Source organism: Carassius auratus, chromosome 15 (assembly GCF_003368295.1).
Source record: "Carassius auratus strain Wakin chromosome 15, ASM336829v1, whole genome shotgun sequence".
In the NCBI taxonomy this organism is placed as follows: Eukaryota; Metazoa; Chordata; class Actinopteri; order Cypriniformes; family Cyprinidae; genus Carassius; species Carassius auratus.
In genome coordinates this window covers 22,430,960-22,449,011 of record NC_039257.1, presented here as the reverse complement: position 1 = coordinate 22,449,011, position 18,052 = coordinate 22,430,960, and the positions used below count along the sequence as shown (strand labels likewise).

Genomic DNA, 18,052 nt, shown 5'->3' with positions numbered 1-18,052 from the left:
TGACGCTTGACTTGTTAGTGTTGTTCTATAACTGCTGTCATCTAATGAAGTGATGTTTGAAGTGATTCATGAATAATATAACTTAAAAAGATTAGACAAAAAGTTACAAATCAGCAGAATCTTGTGTATTGCAAAACACATCTGCTATAGTCACAAATATCAAATTAATAGCATAGGTCAGACTCCTGATAAAAACAGTTGATCAGACTGTCACACGAGAAAATTTTTTATGTCAACAAGTAACCAACATCACCTGATGACATTTTTCTCTCTCTGTTTCTGCTGTAACAAATATAATTACAGCAGCTAAATGAATAGAAACACTGAAAATACTTATACTGCCTAAGTACTTATCACCATAATGGTGATGTCAAATTATAGTATTTTAAATAAACCATCAACACCTCTGTTAATCTCAATAAGAACTTTTTTACATTTATGACAGAAATAAATCTTAATTATAATAAATGAAGTTGGTAATACTGTTTTTGGAGTATTTACGCTACAGTTTGACACCAAACAGAAGTTGGGTTTTCACTTTCAACCAACATCTGAATTCTGAGCAATGTCATTCCACATTTAGTCTGATGGGAAGCCATAGTTCACTGACAAGCTGCGCAATATCTCGTTCATAATCGCAGATAAATCGCATGCGGTTATGAACGCGATATTGCGTAGCTTGTCAGCGATCTACAGCTCTGTATATTAAGTGTGGCTCTAATTTGAAAGCAGCTGATGGACATTTACTGCTAATCACAGAACCATCTTTACTGACAAGACACGCATGACAATCGCATGCGATTAATCGTGCAGCCCTACCCTGCATCAATGTTACTTTTTGTCTTTGTAGTGTGGACAATAAAGGATTTTCCTGTTGGGTTTAAAGGGTTATACGTGTAAGATAAAAAGACACACCCACAAAATGTATTTTAACAGTAATAACTGCAAACTAATGTTATGGCAAACAAACTAGAAAGACCGTTTTAGTGGTTGCCAGTAGTTTAGTCAAGTAAAAGCAGCAATGCACTGTAAAACACAACAGTATATATATTAGGAACCACAAATATTTAGGAAAATATTTTGCTACTGTTCTGATCATAAAATCATAAGAGCAGAGATTATGGTTTTAGTTTACCTTTGTCTTCTTTCTTTTTCTTCTTCTTTGTTACAGATATCAGTTCAATCTCAGCATAGATGTGTTCAGGAGGCCCACTTACATTGTCTGCAATGAGGTAAAATACACTTGATTTAACTTGATTTGCTTTGTAAATTTCAGTGATAAACATTGACTTCCAATTCCTTCAGAAATAAATCACTGTTCTTTCCATTATTCAGAGATGGGACTTTCAAGTCACATGCAAGTCTTAAAGTCATATCCCAAGTCCTCCAAGAGTTAAAATCAATGAGATATTTAAGTATCTAATTAAATTATTATTGTGCATTAGTGATGAACACCTATTGTTCACAATCAACATCACTGAAGAAAAGAGAAACACAAGAACTACATCTAACTTTAGCCATAGCCTCAAATGAATTCAACTGAAAACAAAAATAATTAAAGCTGCAAGCAGCGATGAAAGGGCCCTCGCACCCGGGCTCACCACCAGCTGGTGCTCATAGGAGAACAGTGAATGTTGTGCCATATACTTATAAAATAGTAAATATTTGTGCCACATTTCCTGCTGTCAACAGGTGGCGCTATGATTATAACTGAGTATCGGCATGTAAATGTCTTCAGGCCTGCACTCTTACCAAACATGCAAAGTTTCTGGCAGATCAGACAACTAATATTTAACCCTCTGGAGTCGATTAACGCGTATTCGCGTCATGAGTCATTTTATCCTGATAACCCTGAAAAGAACTTAAATTACACTTTCAGTTTTTATCATACAGATAAGAACAATACATCAATCGAATCTGTAAAGGGTCTACTTTTTATTTGTATACAGACATAATATTTTAACAACAGAACATTGTGCACTTATAAAGTAAAGATAACAAACAAGGTGTGCTGTCTGCAGCCTTTGTCTGCGCTGATCTTCATTTACAAACACGTCATTAAAATGAACTAACTCCATGAATACTCAACGAAGAGACATAAGAGGTATATCTATAGAAAGCATGACATGTCTACTTTTAAACTAAACAGGTGCTGCCGAAAACAGATATTCTGTGATAAAGTAATCCATATGAAAACAACGCGATGTCCGTTTTTCACGTCTCCCTCCATTATCTTCTAATGTGACCACGCCCTTCTAATGCTGAACGCTCTATTCAGATTCTAATGTTCACTGAAGTGCGTGCCTTGAATACGCCCACACAACAGAAGACAACGCAGCAAGACGGTTCTTCAAGTTTATTTATTTTACTGTTTGCTTCACGATGAGCGAAATAAGACGTAATTCACCCCAAAAAGATGTGTTGTGTTTCCTCATAAAAAAAGGATGAAGTGCTTTATTCAGCAGAGATCATAAACATGAAAAATTCTCTTTTTTATTATTTATACTAGTTTTCATCTTACTAGTTAGACTTTTTCCAAAGACTTTTTCCAAACTATTTCCAAACTTTTTCCAAACTCCTGCCTAAATGTATTATCAAGTGAAATATTATGAAGTTTCAGTTACAATATACAATAATATACAATTCAAAAGATTGATGTAAATAATATAAATGTAATAAATAAATGTAACTGTAACAAATGTGACAAACAATGCTGTTCTTTCAATTTATCCCCCCTAAAAAACTGAAAACAAAAAAAAAATATTCTCAGCTCTTTTCAACATTAATAATAATAATAATAATAATAATAATAATAATAATAATAATAATAATAATAATAATAATAATAATAATAATAACAATAAATGTTTTTTTGTAGAACATGAGATTGTTAAAAGGAGTTCTGTAGAATTGTGTGACTGGAGTAATGATGCAAAAAATTATGTTTCAAAGTCAGCTTTGATTGTTCCTAATAAACTGTTTAACTGCACTCCCAAGTGGATATTAAATTATGTTGTGGGATAATTAAATGTATTCTAAATAAAAAACAAACATAAAATTATGTAGATTTATTTTGTCCTCACATTCTTTCTTGTAACTCCTCCCTCTCAGTCACACAGCTGACTAAACGGCTCATTATGCAGTTTATTATGCGGCCCCCTTTTCTTCTCAGGTGTAAATCACAATGATATTCATGATAATTGACGCCTCCTCCCATATGACTTTTACCAACAAAAAGTCTCTTAGAAAATTTATATCAATAAAAAATTTTTTGTAAGTAAACAAGATGATTTTCACATAATTTAGAAAGAAAAATTCTAGGCTACAAGCTCCAGTTCTCAAAAGTCCAGGAAACAATTGTTCTGTATGTGTTTTATTGCCTTATTCAAAAATTTTTGTTTTTCACTAACCACGCATAACATAATTTTTTCTCTAAAACACAATCATGTACATACATGCTGCTCACATATTATAATAGCCAAGTTTGTGCTGATAACAGTGAGATTAGACTTTGGCCATTTAGATGTGTATAAGAAACTGAAAAAAGCACAAATGTCAGGGCATGACAAAACTTCTCCAGGCCCCAAAAATACCCTTAGACTCCAGAGGGTTAAATTAATTTAAAATATGTAATTTCCTGTTGCCAGCAGGTGGTGCTATACTTATAATTGAATATTGTCCTTTGGTTGTGTTCAGGCCAGCACTCTTATGAAACGTGGGAAGTTTTGGTAGTAAACATGACACTTCCTTTTGCCAGCAGGTGGCGCTATGACTATAACCGAATATGGGTATGTTGATGTATTCAGGACAGGACCCTTGTCAAACGTGTGAAGTTTGGGGCATACCGGACGTTGCTCGCCTGAGTTACAGCAACTTCCTTATTCAATGCAATAGTTGCATGTTTTAACACTTAGCTAAGTGTTGCTAGCATGTTTAATTATGCTTCTAGAATTTTGCCAGCCTATTTAATACTTGATGATGCTTTTTATTAATTTGCAAGGAGTCCATAACAGTTTTAAACATGCCACTTCCTGTTGACAGCTGGCACTATCATCGAAAATGGGCATGTTGATGTGTTCAGGAGAGGACTCTTATTAAATTTGTTCAATTTGGGGTAGATTGGACACTATATGCCTGAATTTCAGGAACTTCCTGTTTCACTGCATTAATATGATGCTTTAGCATTTAGCTAAATTGCCAGTATATGGAGCTATGGCTATAACCAAATACGAGCATGTTGATGTGTATAGGACAGGACTCTTGTTAAACGTGTGAAGTTTGGGGCAGATAGGACATTGCTTGACTTTGTTACAGCAACCTCCTTTTTTACTGCCTTAGTAGCATGCTTTAGCACTTAGCTTAGTGTTGCTAGCATGTTTTATTGTGTTTCTAGCATGTTGCCAGCCTATTTAACACTTTTTGACACTTTTTAATTTGTTCCTAGTAGTCCATAACAGTGTTAACCTTGTCACTTCCTGTTACCAGCAGGTGGCGCTATGACTATAACTGAAATTGGTCATGGGTGTTTGTTCGGAACAGAACACCTATCACACATAGAAGTTTTGGGAAAATCAGACATTGCTTGCCTGAGTTACAATAACTTCCTTTTTCACTGCATTAGTAGAATGCTTTAGCACTTAGCTAAGTTTTTCATGTATCATCTATCTATCTCCGCGTGCGCACCGAACACAGCATGAGAGTAACCAGCTACTCAGTTCAGCTTTTCCGTGTCTTGTGTTTGAATGCTTTAAAGTCTTTTGAATAGTTAAAATGGCAAGTGGCAAGGCCTAAAGTTACAATTTGTAAGATATTTGCAGTAAAATATCCAAAAACCACTAGGCTAGTGTTATATATTTTGTCCAGCTGATTACTAACAATCTCTAACGTTTTCAACTACTTGTAAATTATGAGAAAATTCCAATCTAAACAGTGACACGGTGCAGTGCAGTCGCCTGTCAATGACGTTAGCTACCCTTTGTTACTGCCTTTAATGACGTAGAAACCACATGACAACATTGTCGTGGACAAATGCAGAAGTAGTATCTAGCATCCAGCAAACCAGGGGCTGCGTTAGGGGTAGGCTAAGGGGGCTGGAGCCCCGAATGTTTTTTGTTAAGCCCCGAATGTTTTTATTACCACCATGCCATCAATTAGTTTTCATGCCCAATAAAGTAATTTATATTATAATTTAAATAAATAAATAAATAACTCTCGACTCTCACATCTACAATGTCTGACAATTTACGCGTTATCATTCGAACCCGACAAAACCGCCCACTGAGTGTAGTGCTTCTGACTGACATGTAAACTGGCCAACCATCGATGAGCGTCTGTACGATCCAGCCAATGAAATGAGATCTTTTGGAGCCAGGTGGTTTGTTGGCATGTAGTATTTTACTATATCAATTTATTTGAAAATTAAAATGGTTATTTCCAAATTCTTAAAAAAAAAAGGAACACCCCCAGCCAACACTTGAATGACAAGATACAACAGCTTCAGGTGTCTGTAGCTTTTAATCATAGTATTAGATTTCTTTTTTGGTTTTAAATAGTGTCTGATTTAACGTTACATTTTGAACATCTAACAGTTAACGGTTGCGCACTACAGTCTTTAGGACACACACACACACACACACACACGCACACACACACACACGCACGCACGCACACACACACACAGAGAGTGGTTATAATGTTTGGTTAGCACGGTCTGTGGCAGACTTTTCGTGTCAGAGCAACAATTTAATAAACAAGATAATAAAAAAAGACATATGTAACAAAGCATGTTGTTGTGCTCTGCAGCAACACACAGCGGTGTTTACTGAATAAATTTGCATAAGTAAATGATTCACTGACCCATTTATAAAAACAGTTGCTCACTTTTTTTTCTAGTGGCAAAGTACCATTCAAATTTTTTTCATAATTTCAAATTTCTGTATTCCAATTTTATATTTGATACATTAGCCTCATAAGATTATTTATGCAATTTGAAAGTCCTGTATAAGTGCTCCTTCAAAAATATAAGTGTATAGAGCCCTGCATTTATAATTATACTTGGCTTGTGTAAATATAAATGTTTGTGTGTATTATGTATGTGAGTGTATGTATAAAGTAAGAATAAGGTAGCCTATAAAATGTAATATGTGTAGGAAGAATGGGTGAAGTTTTTTTAATTATTATAGAGTCTTTATTCACCTTTTTTTTATCTGTTCTCACAAAAATCATAAATGAAGACTATTAAAACGATAATAGAGCTGAGCTTGCTATTTTACCATGTCCTTTGCCGCGTTTCCACCGAAATTACCAGGAACATTTGTACCAGGAACTTTTTTCCCCCCAGACCTGTTGCTTTCTGCGTTTCCACCACGGTGTAAAGTACCGGGTAGATTAGGCAAATAGACTGGTGATGTAGGTCTGCACGCGTTTCTCAATACAAAGTACCGCTGATAAAAAAAAAAAAAAAAAAAAAAAAAAAAAATCATCATTGTTAGTTAGTTCTGACTTGTGCATTCGACTGGGGAGTGTGATGTCAGCGACGACGCGAATCCTGTAATTTTCCTCTCTGTATATTTACAATAAAACGAAATAGGATATAAAATACCACTGCCTCCTTTAGTTTTCATTTAAGCATAATAACAGCTGCAGAAATGTTCTTAGTTCAGGGATATGTGTATATGCAGCCATTACTATGAAACGAAATATTATATAGACTTGCCTTTTTTATTTTCATTTTAACATATAGATAAATTGAATACAGACCAAAGAAAACCTGTAAGATTTACCTCGCAGCTGAATTATATTTCATGTTTAACCACTGAAGAGATATCAGAGCCAGTGGCACATATCAGAAGATCTATCCGAGATGAGGCTGCTCTCTGCGGATACATGAGGACTGAGCTCCCGCTGATAGAGTGGAGCTCACCGTCTATGAGATCGGCGAAACACATTTTTAAATAGGCACTGTCTTTATAAATAAACCACAGATTTGAGTTTTAAACAACTACATTCTCACCTGAAATACTTTTAAAATTACATTTCATGACACAATAACAGTAATATTTTGAAAATGTTGATCCGAATAAATGGTGGTTGAACTCAACCAATCAGAATGTTTAGCGCCAAAGTCCCGCCCCCGAAAGTTCCGGAACTTTGAAAAAGTACCACCTCGCCAGCAGGGACTTTCTGAGGGGCATTTTTTTACCCGGAACTTTATTTAGTTCCTGGTTCCTGCAGTGGGAACACACCAAGTACCAGCCCAAAGTCCATAGTTCCTGGGTAAAGTTCCTGCGGTGGAAACGCGGCTTTAGATAAGTCAGCAAGGAAAGAAGAGGCTTTAGAAGGTGAAAGGGAGGATCTAGGAACACTGCAGACAGCCGTGAAGCTTCAGAAGTATCCCTTTACCCAATTTGGAACACAGCAGAGAACTTTTAATAAGAATTGGCTAGATGCATTTCAGTGGCTTGAGTATTCTGTGTCCAGAAATTCTGCATTCTGCTTTTCTTGTTGTCTCTTTGGCAAGCATCATATCCGAAACAGCAAAGACACATTAACAAGTGCAGGTTTCTCCAACTGGAAAAAGGGCTTTAGAATCATTCAGAGAGCATGAACAAAGTAGCTTTCATAAGGCTTCCATGACATGCTGGAAGAGATATTACAGAACAGCTTCATAGAGCCAGTGTATGAGAAATAACTGAGAGACGTGAACACCTCAATCGTGTTGTTGCTATGACGTCATTTCCGGGGAAGCAGGGTATTGCATTCCGTGGACATGATGAACAGAGCCAGAGTCAAAATCAGGGAAACTTCCTTGAGTGCATGAAACTTCTCGCACAGTTTGACCCATTTCTACCCATTTTAACTAATTTACAATAATGACAAACCGTGGTTTACTGCAAAACTCAGACAGCTCCGTCAGGCCAAAGAAGATGCTTACGTGAAGGGGGACAATGTCTTGTATAAACAGGCTAAATACACATTGGAAAAGGAGATCAAAGTGGCAAAGAGGAATTATTCTGAAAAAATAAGGACTCAGTTCACTTCCAACGACTCTGCATCAGTGTGGAAAAGTCTAAAGAAGATCACCAATTACAAGACACCACCCCCCAGCACTGTAGAGAATCAACGACTGGCAGACGATCTGAACGAGTTTTACTGCAGGTTTGAAAGAACACCCATCACCTGCCCTGAACGCCTCCCCACAAAACCATTCACACCCTTCACAACTCCTGCAACCAGCCCTGAATGCCTCTCCAAACTACCGTTCACACCATTAACAGCTCCTGCAACCCATCCTGAACACCTCTCCAATCAAGCACTCTCACCATTCACACCTCCTGCATCCCCCCTCTCAGGTGGGGCACCTGCAATTCAGATCAGCGAGGATGCGGTGCGCCAGGTCTTCCGGAAGCAGAAAAGGAAAAAAGCACCAGGCCCAGATTGTGTTACACCAGCCTGTCTGAAATCCTGTGCTGACCAGCTGGCCCCCATCTTCACACAGATCTTCAACAGATCGCTGGAGCTGTGCGAAGTTCCTTCATGCCTCAAACGCTCCACCATCATCCCCATCCCTAAGAAACCCAAAATTACAGGACTAAATGACTACAGGCCTGTGGCTCTAACGTCTGTAGTCATGAAGTCATTTGAAAAACTGGTGCTGGCCCACCTGAAGGACATCACTGGGCCCTTGCTGGATCCTCTTCAGTTTGCCTACAGAGCAAACAGGTCTGTGGACGATGCAGTAAACATTGGACTGCATTATGTTCTGCAACACCTAGACAGACCGGGGACTTATGTGAGGATCCTGTTTGTGGACTTCAGCTCGGCCTTCAACACGATCATCCCAAACCTCCTCCTGCCCAAACTAAATCAGCTCTCCGTGCCCACCTCCGTCTGTCAGTGGATCAACAGCTTCCTGACAGACAGGCAGCAGCTAGTGAGGCTGGGAAAATACACATCCAGCATCAGCACCGGAGCTCCCCAGGGCTGCGTTCTCTCCCCACTGCTCTTCTCCCTGTACACCAACGATTGCACATCTAAGGACCCCTCTGTCAAGCTCCTGAAGTTTGCAGATGACACCACACTCATTGGCCTCATTCAGGACGGTGACGAGTCTGCTTACAGACAGGAGGTAAAAGAGCTGGCTGTCTGGTGCAGTCTCAACAACCTGGAGCTTAACACGCTCAAAACAGTGGAGATGATCGTGGACTTCAGGAGAAACCCCCCTGCACTCCCCCCACTCACCATCATGAACAGCCCTGTGACTGCAGTGGAGTCATTCAGGTTCCTGGGCACCACCATCTCTCAGGACCTGAAGTGGGACAATCACATTGACTCCATCGTAAAAAAGGCCCAGCAGAGGTTGTACTTTCTCCGCCAGCTGAGGAAGTTTAACCTGCCACAGGAGCTGCTGAAACAGTTCTACTCCACCATCATTGAATCCATCCTCTGCACTTCAGTAACTGTCTGGTTCAGCTCAGCTTCTAAATCTGACCTCAGAAGACTACAGAGAGTAGTCCGGACTGCTGAGCGAATCATCGGTTCAACTCTCCCATCTATTCAAGAACTGTACTTATCCAGAGTGAGAAAAAGGGCTGTCAAAATCACTCTGGACCCCTCACATCCAGCACACCCCCTCTTTGAACTGTTGCCATCTGGTCGACGCTACAGAGCACTGAGCACTAGAACGACCAGACACAGGACCAGTTTCTTCCCTCAGGCAATCCATCTTATGAACAGCTGACAATAATGGCGAACACACTACACTTTATATTTATATACACACATACTTTATTTATCTAACCCACATACTTAGTATACACTTAAATTTTGCACATAATATACATGTACATACATAACTTCACTTTGTAATATACCTGCCTACAATTGTCATTTGTATATTGTCATTCACTGTCTACATATTTGTATTTTTTATTCTTTTATTATGTGTTTTATGTTCTGTCGCTGTCATTCTGTTGTACTGCGGAGCTTCTGTCACGAAAACAAATTCCTCGTATGTGTAAACATACCTGGCAATAAAGCTCATTCTGATTCTGATTCTGATTTCTACAGCAGTACAATGCTCCATCCCATGCTACCTACCTGTCTCACTCATCGCAAAATGAAATGATTGCATGTATTTCAGAAGAGGTCACAGAAAGCATCATAAAAGAAATGAAAAATTCAAAGATGTATGCTCTGATGGCAGCTGAGGCAAGGGACAGGCACTCTGAACAACTGCCAGTATGTGTGCATTACATTATGTCCGATGGCAGAATCAAGGAAAATTTCCTTGGTTTTAGCAAAATGGTTGGTTTTGATGCACAATCCATCACTGATGCAATAGAGCAAACATTGAAATGACATAAAATTGACCATCTTCTGTGAGTTGCACAAGCATATGATGGGGTGCAGTCATGAGTGGAGCTGTGAGGGGCGTACAGGCCCGTTTCAGAGAACGTCATCCAGAAGCAGAGTACCTTCACTGCTATGCACATGAATTCAATCTTGTGCTGTGCCATGCATGCAAGGCAATACCAGAAGCCACCAACTTTTTAGATATTTTTTTGATTGAGCCTTTATTAATTTTTAAGTGCATCACTAATTAATCACCAAAAGTTAACTGATGTTCAAAAACAGCTCAGGACTGAAACCACCACTCACTGTTAATTAGCATAATATTTTAAACAGATGTGGCTGGGCACATTATTCCTGCTGCTGTGACTTTCAAGTGACCCCTTTAAATTATTTCTAGGTTATAGTATTCTATGAATATTGTCCATCTGTAAATACAGTGCAAATAGTTTTGTCTTCTTGGATAAAAGTGAAGTGGAAATCAAAATCAATAATAGACTGAACAGTTCGATGATAACGTGTGTAAAATTTACCACTCTCGTCTTTTAAGTTTAAAGGCACCAGGTATGTGTGTGTGACATTGATAATAATTGTGAAAATTAATATAGTTCAATTTATGAAATAAATAAGTAATATTAGTTTTATTACATACTAAATTGAATGATGTTTCTCTTCTTAGTCTTCATTGTTGGGCTTGAGAAATCCAACATATATTTAAACATTATTATTATTTATTATGAGAGTAATTGACTAGAACTTTAATGTTTTTTACCAAATTCAGCTCAGATCTTCAAACTCGTCTGACTCGTTGCTGTATAACTGGCCAGACTCAGCTTCCCAAAAAATCCTAGTGACTTTCATTATCTGAGCAGATGAAGGCCTTAACACTTAATGTCCACTAGAGGAGTGACAGTTGTAAAAAATCCATTCTACCCTTTTTCTGTTTACATCAGTTTAAATGACAAATAAATACATTAATTTCATGTGTACTGCCATGAATAAACTGCCATATCTGTGTACAATATTACATCCAGCGATTGTCTGTATTTCTCCTGTTCTGTATTTCCGTGTCTTGTTGTTATCTTAGGTCAGTTCCTGTGCTTAATTGATGGGGTGTGCCGGCGCGCGAGGCGTGTCCCAGCTGATGGCATAAAGAGGGCTTGGTTGTGGCGCGTTGGAGAGGGAGAAAGTGGGAGAGAGCGGCTTTGCGTTGTGTTTGAATTGTTGCTTTAAATTAGATTTTTGGTTATGTAAACTTTTGAGTTAACAAATAAATCCTTAGATATTTGTTTGCTGCATTTTCTCCTGCCTCTTGTGTTACTATTTTTTGTTTTTGAACAGGTCTGTGGCTAGAGCATTAGTCTCGGGGGCACTACCGAGGAATTGGGGAAATCGCCAGATTACTGATTGTTTAGCCACTCCTGCGGGCTTGGTGTTTAATCCATCCCACCGCAAACCTGTTTGAAGATTCGCGTCTAGGTAAATAGTATGGGGTATCTTTGTAAGCTTAAGAGAAATGGTTATATGGTTTTGAAAATGTCGCTGTCCTACCCGGTTCATGTTTAATTTATTCAGATCGTACAGACCGTAATAAGAAACGTTGATTTGAGTTAATAATAATAGCAGTCTGCATTGTTTGAAGGATGGCGTCACCGGTAAAAACCTTTGTAGAGGAATCCTCGAAGGTTTTGTTAAATGCATTGACAAAAGAAAAATTAATAGAACTTGCTGATCATTATAAAATAGAGCTTACAAGTAAGCGATATATAAAAGAGATCAAAAGTGTAGTGAATGAAGCCTTGTGCGCCAAGGGTTTACTGATAGCGTCTGCCGATGCATCTGAAGATGATGATGAAATAGTTTCTCCGACTTCAGGTCATGCTGAAAAATTAACCTTTGCTGAACAAAAAAACCCGTTATCCTGCTGCCTACCCACAACGCTCTATTACCACCAGGGCCATTGTAAGGGCTCTTATGCAATTTTTTTCTATATTTGGTATACCAAAAGTTGACTGACCAGGGCTCAAATTTTATGTCTCGTGTTTTTGCTCCGGTCTTACGCCAGCTTCATATTAGACACAACAAAGCCTCGGCTTACCATCCTCAGAGTCAAGGTGTTCTTGAACGTTTCCATCAGACACTAAAGTCCCTTCTTCGTGCATATTGTATGGAGCTGGGACGTGACTGGGAGGAAGGTTTGCCATGGCTGTTTCTTGCCTCTAGGGAAGTCATTCAAGAGAGTACAGGGTTCAGCCCTAATGATTTAGTGTTTGGCCATTCTGTACGTGGACCTTTGGCTGTCCTAAAAGATGGTGTGGACCTCAAAGAACCACCAAAAGCCTTGTGTGATTATGTCAATGGTTATAGGAGACGTCTTTATGAGGCGGGGAGGTTGGCCCGTGAGAAATTAACAAACACTCAGTCTAAAATGAAGGAGCAGTATGATAAGCAAACCGAGCGTCGTGTTTTGGCAGTCGGTGATAAGGTGTTGGCTCTTTTGCCTGTTGTGTCATCTCCTTTCCAGGCAAAGTTTTCTGGACCGTATACGGTTGTCAGGAAGGTTTCAGATGTTAATTATGTAATTGCCACTCCGGATAGAAGGAAAAATACTCAGTTGTGTCACCTTAACCTGCTTAAGCCATATCACGAACGTTCAGAGGCAGTTAAGAGTAAAACTGCTGTACAGCCTGTGGCTCAAAGTGATGCCAGTTTGTCTCCTGTTTTTTCTCTTGTTCCTCAGGTGGCAGCGCAGGAGCAGGAGGAGATCAGAACTCCTGATGATGGGGTTTTGCGTGCACGTTTGCACAATTCTGAGACATTGAAGCAACTTCCACAGTTGCTGCAGCACTTGTCTGGGAACAAGTGTACTGAGATAATTAATTTAATTAATGATTTTCCAACTCTCTTCTCAGATACTCCGACTCAGACGCATCTCTTGGAACATGATATAGATGTTGGTGAGGCTTCTCTAATTAGGCAGCGGTTTTATCGTGCTTCCCAAGAGAAGAGGAAGTACATTGACACAGAGGTAGAGTACCTTCTCGACAGTGGGCTGGCGGAACCTTCTGCATCGGCCTGGGCATCACCATGCCTTCTGGTTAACAAGCCAGATTGTACCTTTAGGTTTTGCACTGACTATCGGAAACTTAATGCAGTCACAAAGCCAGATAGTTTTCCCTTACCTCGCATAGAGGATTGTGTAGATCAAGTTGGTGCCGCAACATTTGTTAGTAAATTAGATCTCCTTAAGGGCTACTGGCAGGTGCCCTTGACTCATCGTGCAAGAGAGGTGTCTACTTTTATTACTTCACAAGGGTTGTTTTCATATAAGGTAATGAGTTTTGTGTTACGAAACGCTCCTGACACCTTCCAGCGACCGATGAACACCGTGGTCGCTGGTCTAAAGGATTGTGCAGTATACTTAGACGATGTGGTGGTCTTTAGTAACACTTGGGGTGATCACTTGGACTCTATTAGAGCTCTGTTCCAGTGCCTTTCCCAGGCTCACTTAACTATCAACCTTGCAAAGTGTGAGTTTGCGAGGGCTACTGTAACCTACCTGGGAAAAGTGGTAGGCCAAGGACAAGTGTGTCCTATTCGTGCTAAAAATTTGGCCATAGATCAGTATTTGTCACCTACAAATAAAAAGGAGTTGATGAGCTTCTTAGGTATGGCGGGGTTTTATCGTTGTTTCTGCCCAAATTTCTATACGGTTGTTGCTCCGCTAACTGACCTACTTAAGTCCGGTGTTAATCATAGCTGGACACCTGTTTGCCAGTCTTCCTTTGAGACCGTTAAAGCTCTCTTAACTTCCTCTCCTGTCCTTGCAGCACCACAGTTGAACCAGGCGTTCAAGCTGCAAGTTGACGCTAGTCAGGTAGGAGCTGGAGCTGTGTTGCTTCAAGAAGATGAACACGGTGTTGATCGTCCGGTTTCTTTTTTTTCTCGGAAGTTTCTTTCTTATCAAGCAAATTATTCTGTCATTGAGAAAGAAGCTTTGGCTTTAATCTGGGTGCTTCAACATTTTGATGTATATGTAGCTGGTGCCTTTTCTCTGGTGGTATACTGTGACCATAATCCGTTAACTTTCTTGCACTCCCTTCAAAATCCAAATCAGCACCTAATGAGATGGGCTCTTTTTCTGCAACCATACCACTTGGATATTCGTCACATTAAAGGCGCAGATAATGTGATTGCAGATGCCTTATCTCGTGCTCCCGCTGGTTAATGTTTTGCTGTTTGTTACCCTATGTGTTTTTTTTTCTGTCTCTTCTGTCTTCCAGGGCCCGGATTACAGAAGTTGGACAGTTGTGAGTTGTGTCTGAATAAAGGGGTTACAACATTTGTATATAGTATGGTGTGTTTTTGTACATATTTTTTGAAGTGTTTTACACTTTTCTGCATTTAAATTTTCACTCTTAACACTATGGTACCAAATTTCCTGTATTGTTATTCACATTATGGTTGTGGTGTAGCAAAGCCTCCAAGACCAATTTTTTAAGGGGTGGGGGGGCTGGGGGGTGTTACATCCAGCGATTGTCTGTATTTCTCCTGTTCTGTATTTCCGTGTCTTGTTGTTATCTTAGGTCAGTTCCTGTGCTTAATTGATGGGGTGTGCCGGCGCGCGAGGCGTGTCCCAGCTGATGGCATAAAGAGGGCTTGGTTGTGGCGCGTTGGAGAGGGAGAGAGCGGGAGAGAGCGGTGTTGAGTTGTGTTTGAATTGTTGCTTTAAATTAGATTTTTGGTTATGTAAACTTTTGAGTTAACAAATAAATCCTTAGATATTTGTTTGCCGCACTTTCTCCTGCCTCTTGTGTTACTATTTGAGAGCCAGTAGTAACAACAAGAATAAACTTCACACTTCAAGCTATACAACTACTTAACACTTCCCATTCTGGGTTTTTCAACCCACATCCAAATTTATTTTAAGATATTGTTTATTCACTTGATGTTTTTTGATCTGGAACTTTTATTTTTCATGAGCTGTATATTTTAAGATGTACTACGTGTTGATAAATCATATGCACTCTCAGTCCTGCTCTTGAGGGCCAGTGTCCTGCAAAGTTTAGCTTCCCCAAATAAACACACCTGAGCTAAGCAAGATCTTCAGGAGCAATGTCCAAGCAAGTGTGTTGGAAATGAACTCTGCAGAACATGGTTCTCCAGGTTCAGGACTGGGTTTTAAATCTATAAATTAATTTGTACAGTTGGGTGTCTGCATGCAGAGGTGTACATCAGTACGTACAATGGAGAATGTAATCTGTAAAAACAGAATCTTCAGATCTGCATTTAGATTTGAGGTCTCCATCCATTGGTCACAACAGACCTCGCACTCCACCACACTCCTGCAAGCTGTCAACATTAACTGCGGCTGGTGCCAAATAAATTTACTATAGTATAGAGTGGTAAATGTTACAGACATGTTATCATGGAACTGTTCAGTCTATTGTTGATTTTTATTCTCACTTCACTTTTATCCAAGGAGACAGAACTATTTGCACTGTATTTACAGTGGGACAATATTCATATAACCTAGGAATAATTTAAAGGGGTCACTTGCAAGTAAAAGCAGCACAAATTATGTGCCCAGCAACATCTGATTCACATATTATGCTAATTAATATCAATAATTAGATGATCAGATGAAAGCAGCGTTTCAGTGTTGCCCACAAGTGCTGATGAAATATTGAAGTCATAAACCGATTTCTAAATCTCAAACAAAAAATGAGAAATCGAGCCAAAATCTAATTTTCTGTTTGTTAAACTAAACAGAAAAACAAATGAACAAGCCAGTTGTCATTTCTTGTTATTGCATTCTAAGCAGTAAAAGAAATGATCAAAATGTACACGGACTGTTTAGGAACAGTTCTTGTGTCTGCAAATGTGTGATGGAAAATTAATTAAACCTTTGTTGTTTCTGTAGCACCACAGCAGGACCAAGAAGACAATGATCAAAACTGCAACAGTCAGTCCAGCAGTCACTCCAATTATCATGGGATTGAGACCATCAGATCTTGAGTCTGTGGAAGTTGAGATATATTTTTACATTTAGATTAGTGCTGTAAAGTGTACAGAAGTTAATAGTCCTTAGTCTGACCTCTGACTGAGATCCAGCTCTTGGGTGACTCTCCTCTCGGGTGTTTGCAGTAGTAGAAACCCTGATGTGACTTTGAGACAGTAGTGATGCTCATCTCTGTAGTTTGATTCTGGATGAGTGATCCAGCTTTATAGAAATCAGCTCTGAGGTATGATGGGGTTTTAAGTTGATATAAACAGCGTAAAATCAGATTATCTCCTTCAGTCAAAGGGTGGACCGGACTCTCCAGAATCACACCAGCTACAGAAACAGAGCAAACAAATGAAGTTTAATTATATAAACAATATGATGAAGTCTGATAAAACAATATTTTAGTGCCACTTTCCCATAGAGTGTTTTTGTCCATTCATGTTTAATGCACTTCATCTTTTGATTATAAACTGAAATAAATAAATGCAGGAACACAGACTCACAGTGTACAGTGATATTAACAGGATGATGTTTCTCTCCAGATTCAGACTCACACCAGTACACTCCAGTGTCTGATGAGACGGTGGAGCTGATTGAACACGTAGATCCTGTTTGTGATCCTCGACGTAATGATGAACAATCTTCCAGTCGTCCATCGTCTGTGTATCTTCTCACTCTCCATCCAGTAGAGTTACTCTGGTCCTCACAGCTCAGAGAGAGAGAGACAGATGTGAAGTGTTGAGTTCTGCTGGGACTGACGATCAGAGAGACTGGAGGAGAAACACCTGAGACGACAATTACAGTTTCAGAGATTCAGGTTTAAGCATTGAAACTCTATTGAAAATCAACCAATAGTGTAATCCTATTTGAACTCACCAATGACCCATATCAGCTGTGTGTTGCTGTACTGTGTTTTATAGACTGGTTTCCCTCTCTCTGCTCTGCACACATAAACTCCTGTGTGATTTAGAGCAGCAGAACTGACCGTGTAGTTTCCTCCTGCTCCTCTGCTGCTGTCCGAGAGTAGATGATAATGATGGCTGTTCTCTGTAAAGCCAGACACTGTATTGAATATTAAATAGTATTCTGGACTTCAGCTGAAATCAGCTAATTCAGATATTACCACATGAATCACACAGCTGACCTGCTGAGACAGTTAGTGTGAACCAGCTGAACGTCCAGCCTGAAGAAAAGCTGTGAACCTGACAGATCAGAGTCACTGGATCTCCTTCAGTCAACCACTTCTGTGGAGAAACACTTAAAACTGCTACTGGATCTAAAAAATAAGAAAATCACTCATTAATAACATGTAAAACTTGTGTTTGTGTGTTTATGAAGTGATGATCTAACTCACCTGATACTGTCAGTGTAACTTTATCACTCATTTGTGACCTGCGTGATCCTTCTGTCTCTGATCCTTTACAGGAGTATTTACCTGCATCAGACTTAGAAACAGAACTGAATGTGTGTTCCTGTAGTTTACTGGAAACTTTCTCTAGACTTTCTTTATACCAGCTGTAGCGCCAGCTAGTGACTTCTCCACCAAATATGTCACACCTGAGAGTGACTTTATCTCCTCTGAATACTTGTTGAGCAGGTTTAATGGTCACTGTGGGTTTTGGTTTTTCTGTACAATGACAACAATTCACAATGAAAAAAATGAATAATTTTTGTTGTATGAACACAATTACTTGA

General features: G+C 39.2%; 1 protein-coding gene across 1 annotated transcript; it reads right to left on the bottom strand.

The window, feature by feature from the left end:
* Positions 1-1,118: 1,118 nt before the first annotated feature.
* Positions 1,119-17,973, bottom strand: LOC113115486 (uncharacterized). Its single transcript, XM_026283080.1, has 7 exons — positions 17,712-17,973; positions 17,502-17,633; positions 17,234-17,404; positions 16,861-17,142; positions 16,448-16,687; positions 16,257-16,370; positions 1,119-1,222 (listed from the first exon to the last, which is right to left on the bottom strand). The coding sequence occupies exons 1-7, from the start codon at positions 17,740-17,742 to the stop codon at positions 1,119-1,121; spliced, it is 1,074 nt and encodes a 357-aa protein (XP_026138865.1). The 5' UTR covers positions 17,743-17,973.
* Between the last annotated feature and the right edge of the window lie 79 nt (positions 17,974-18,052).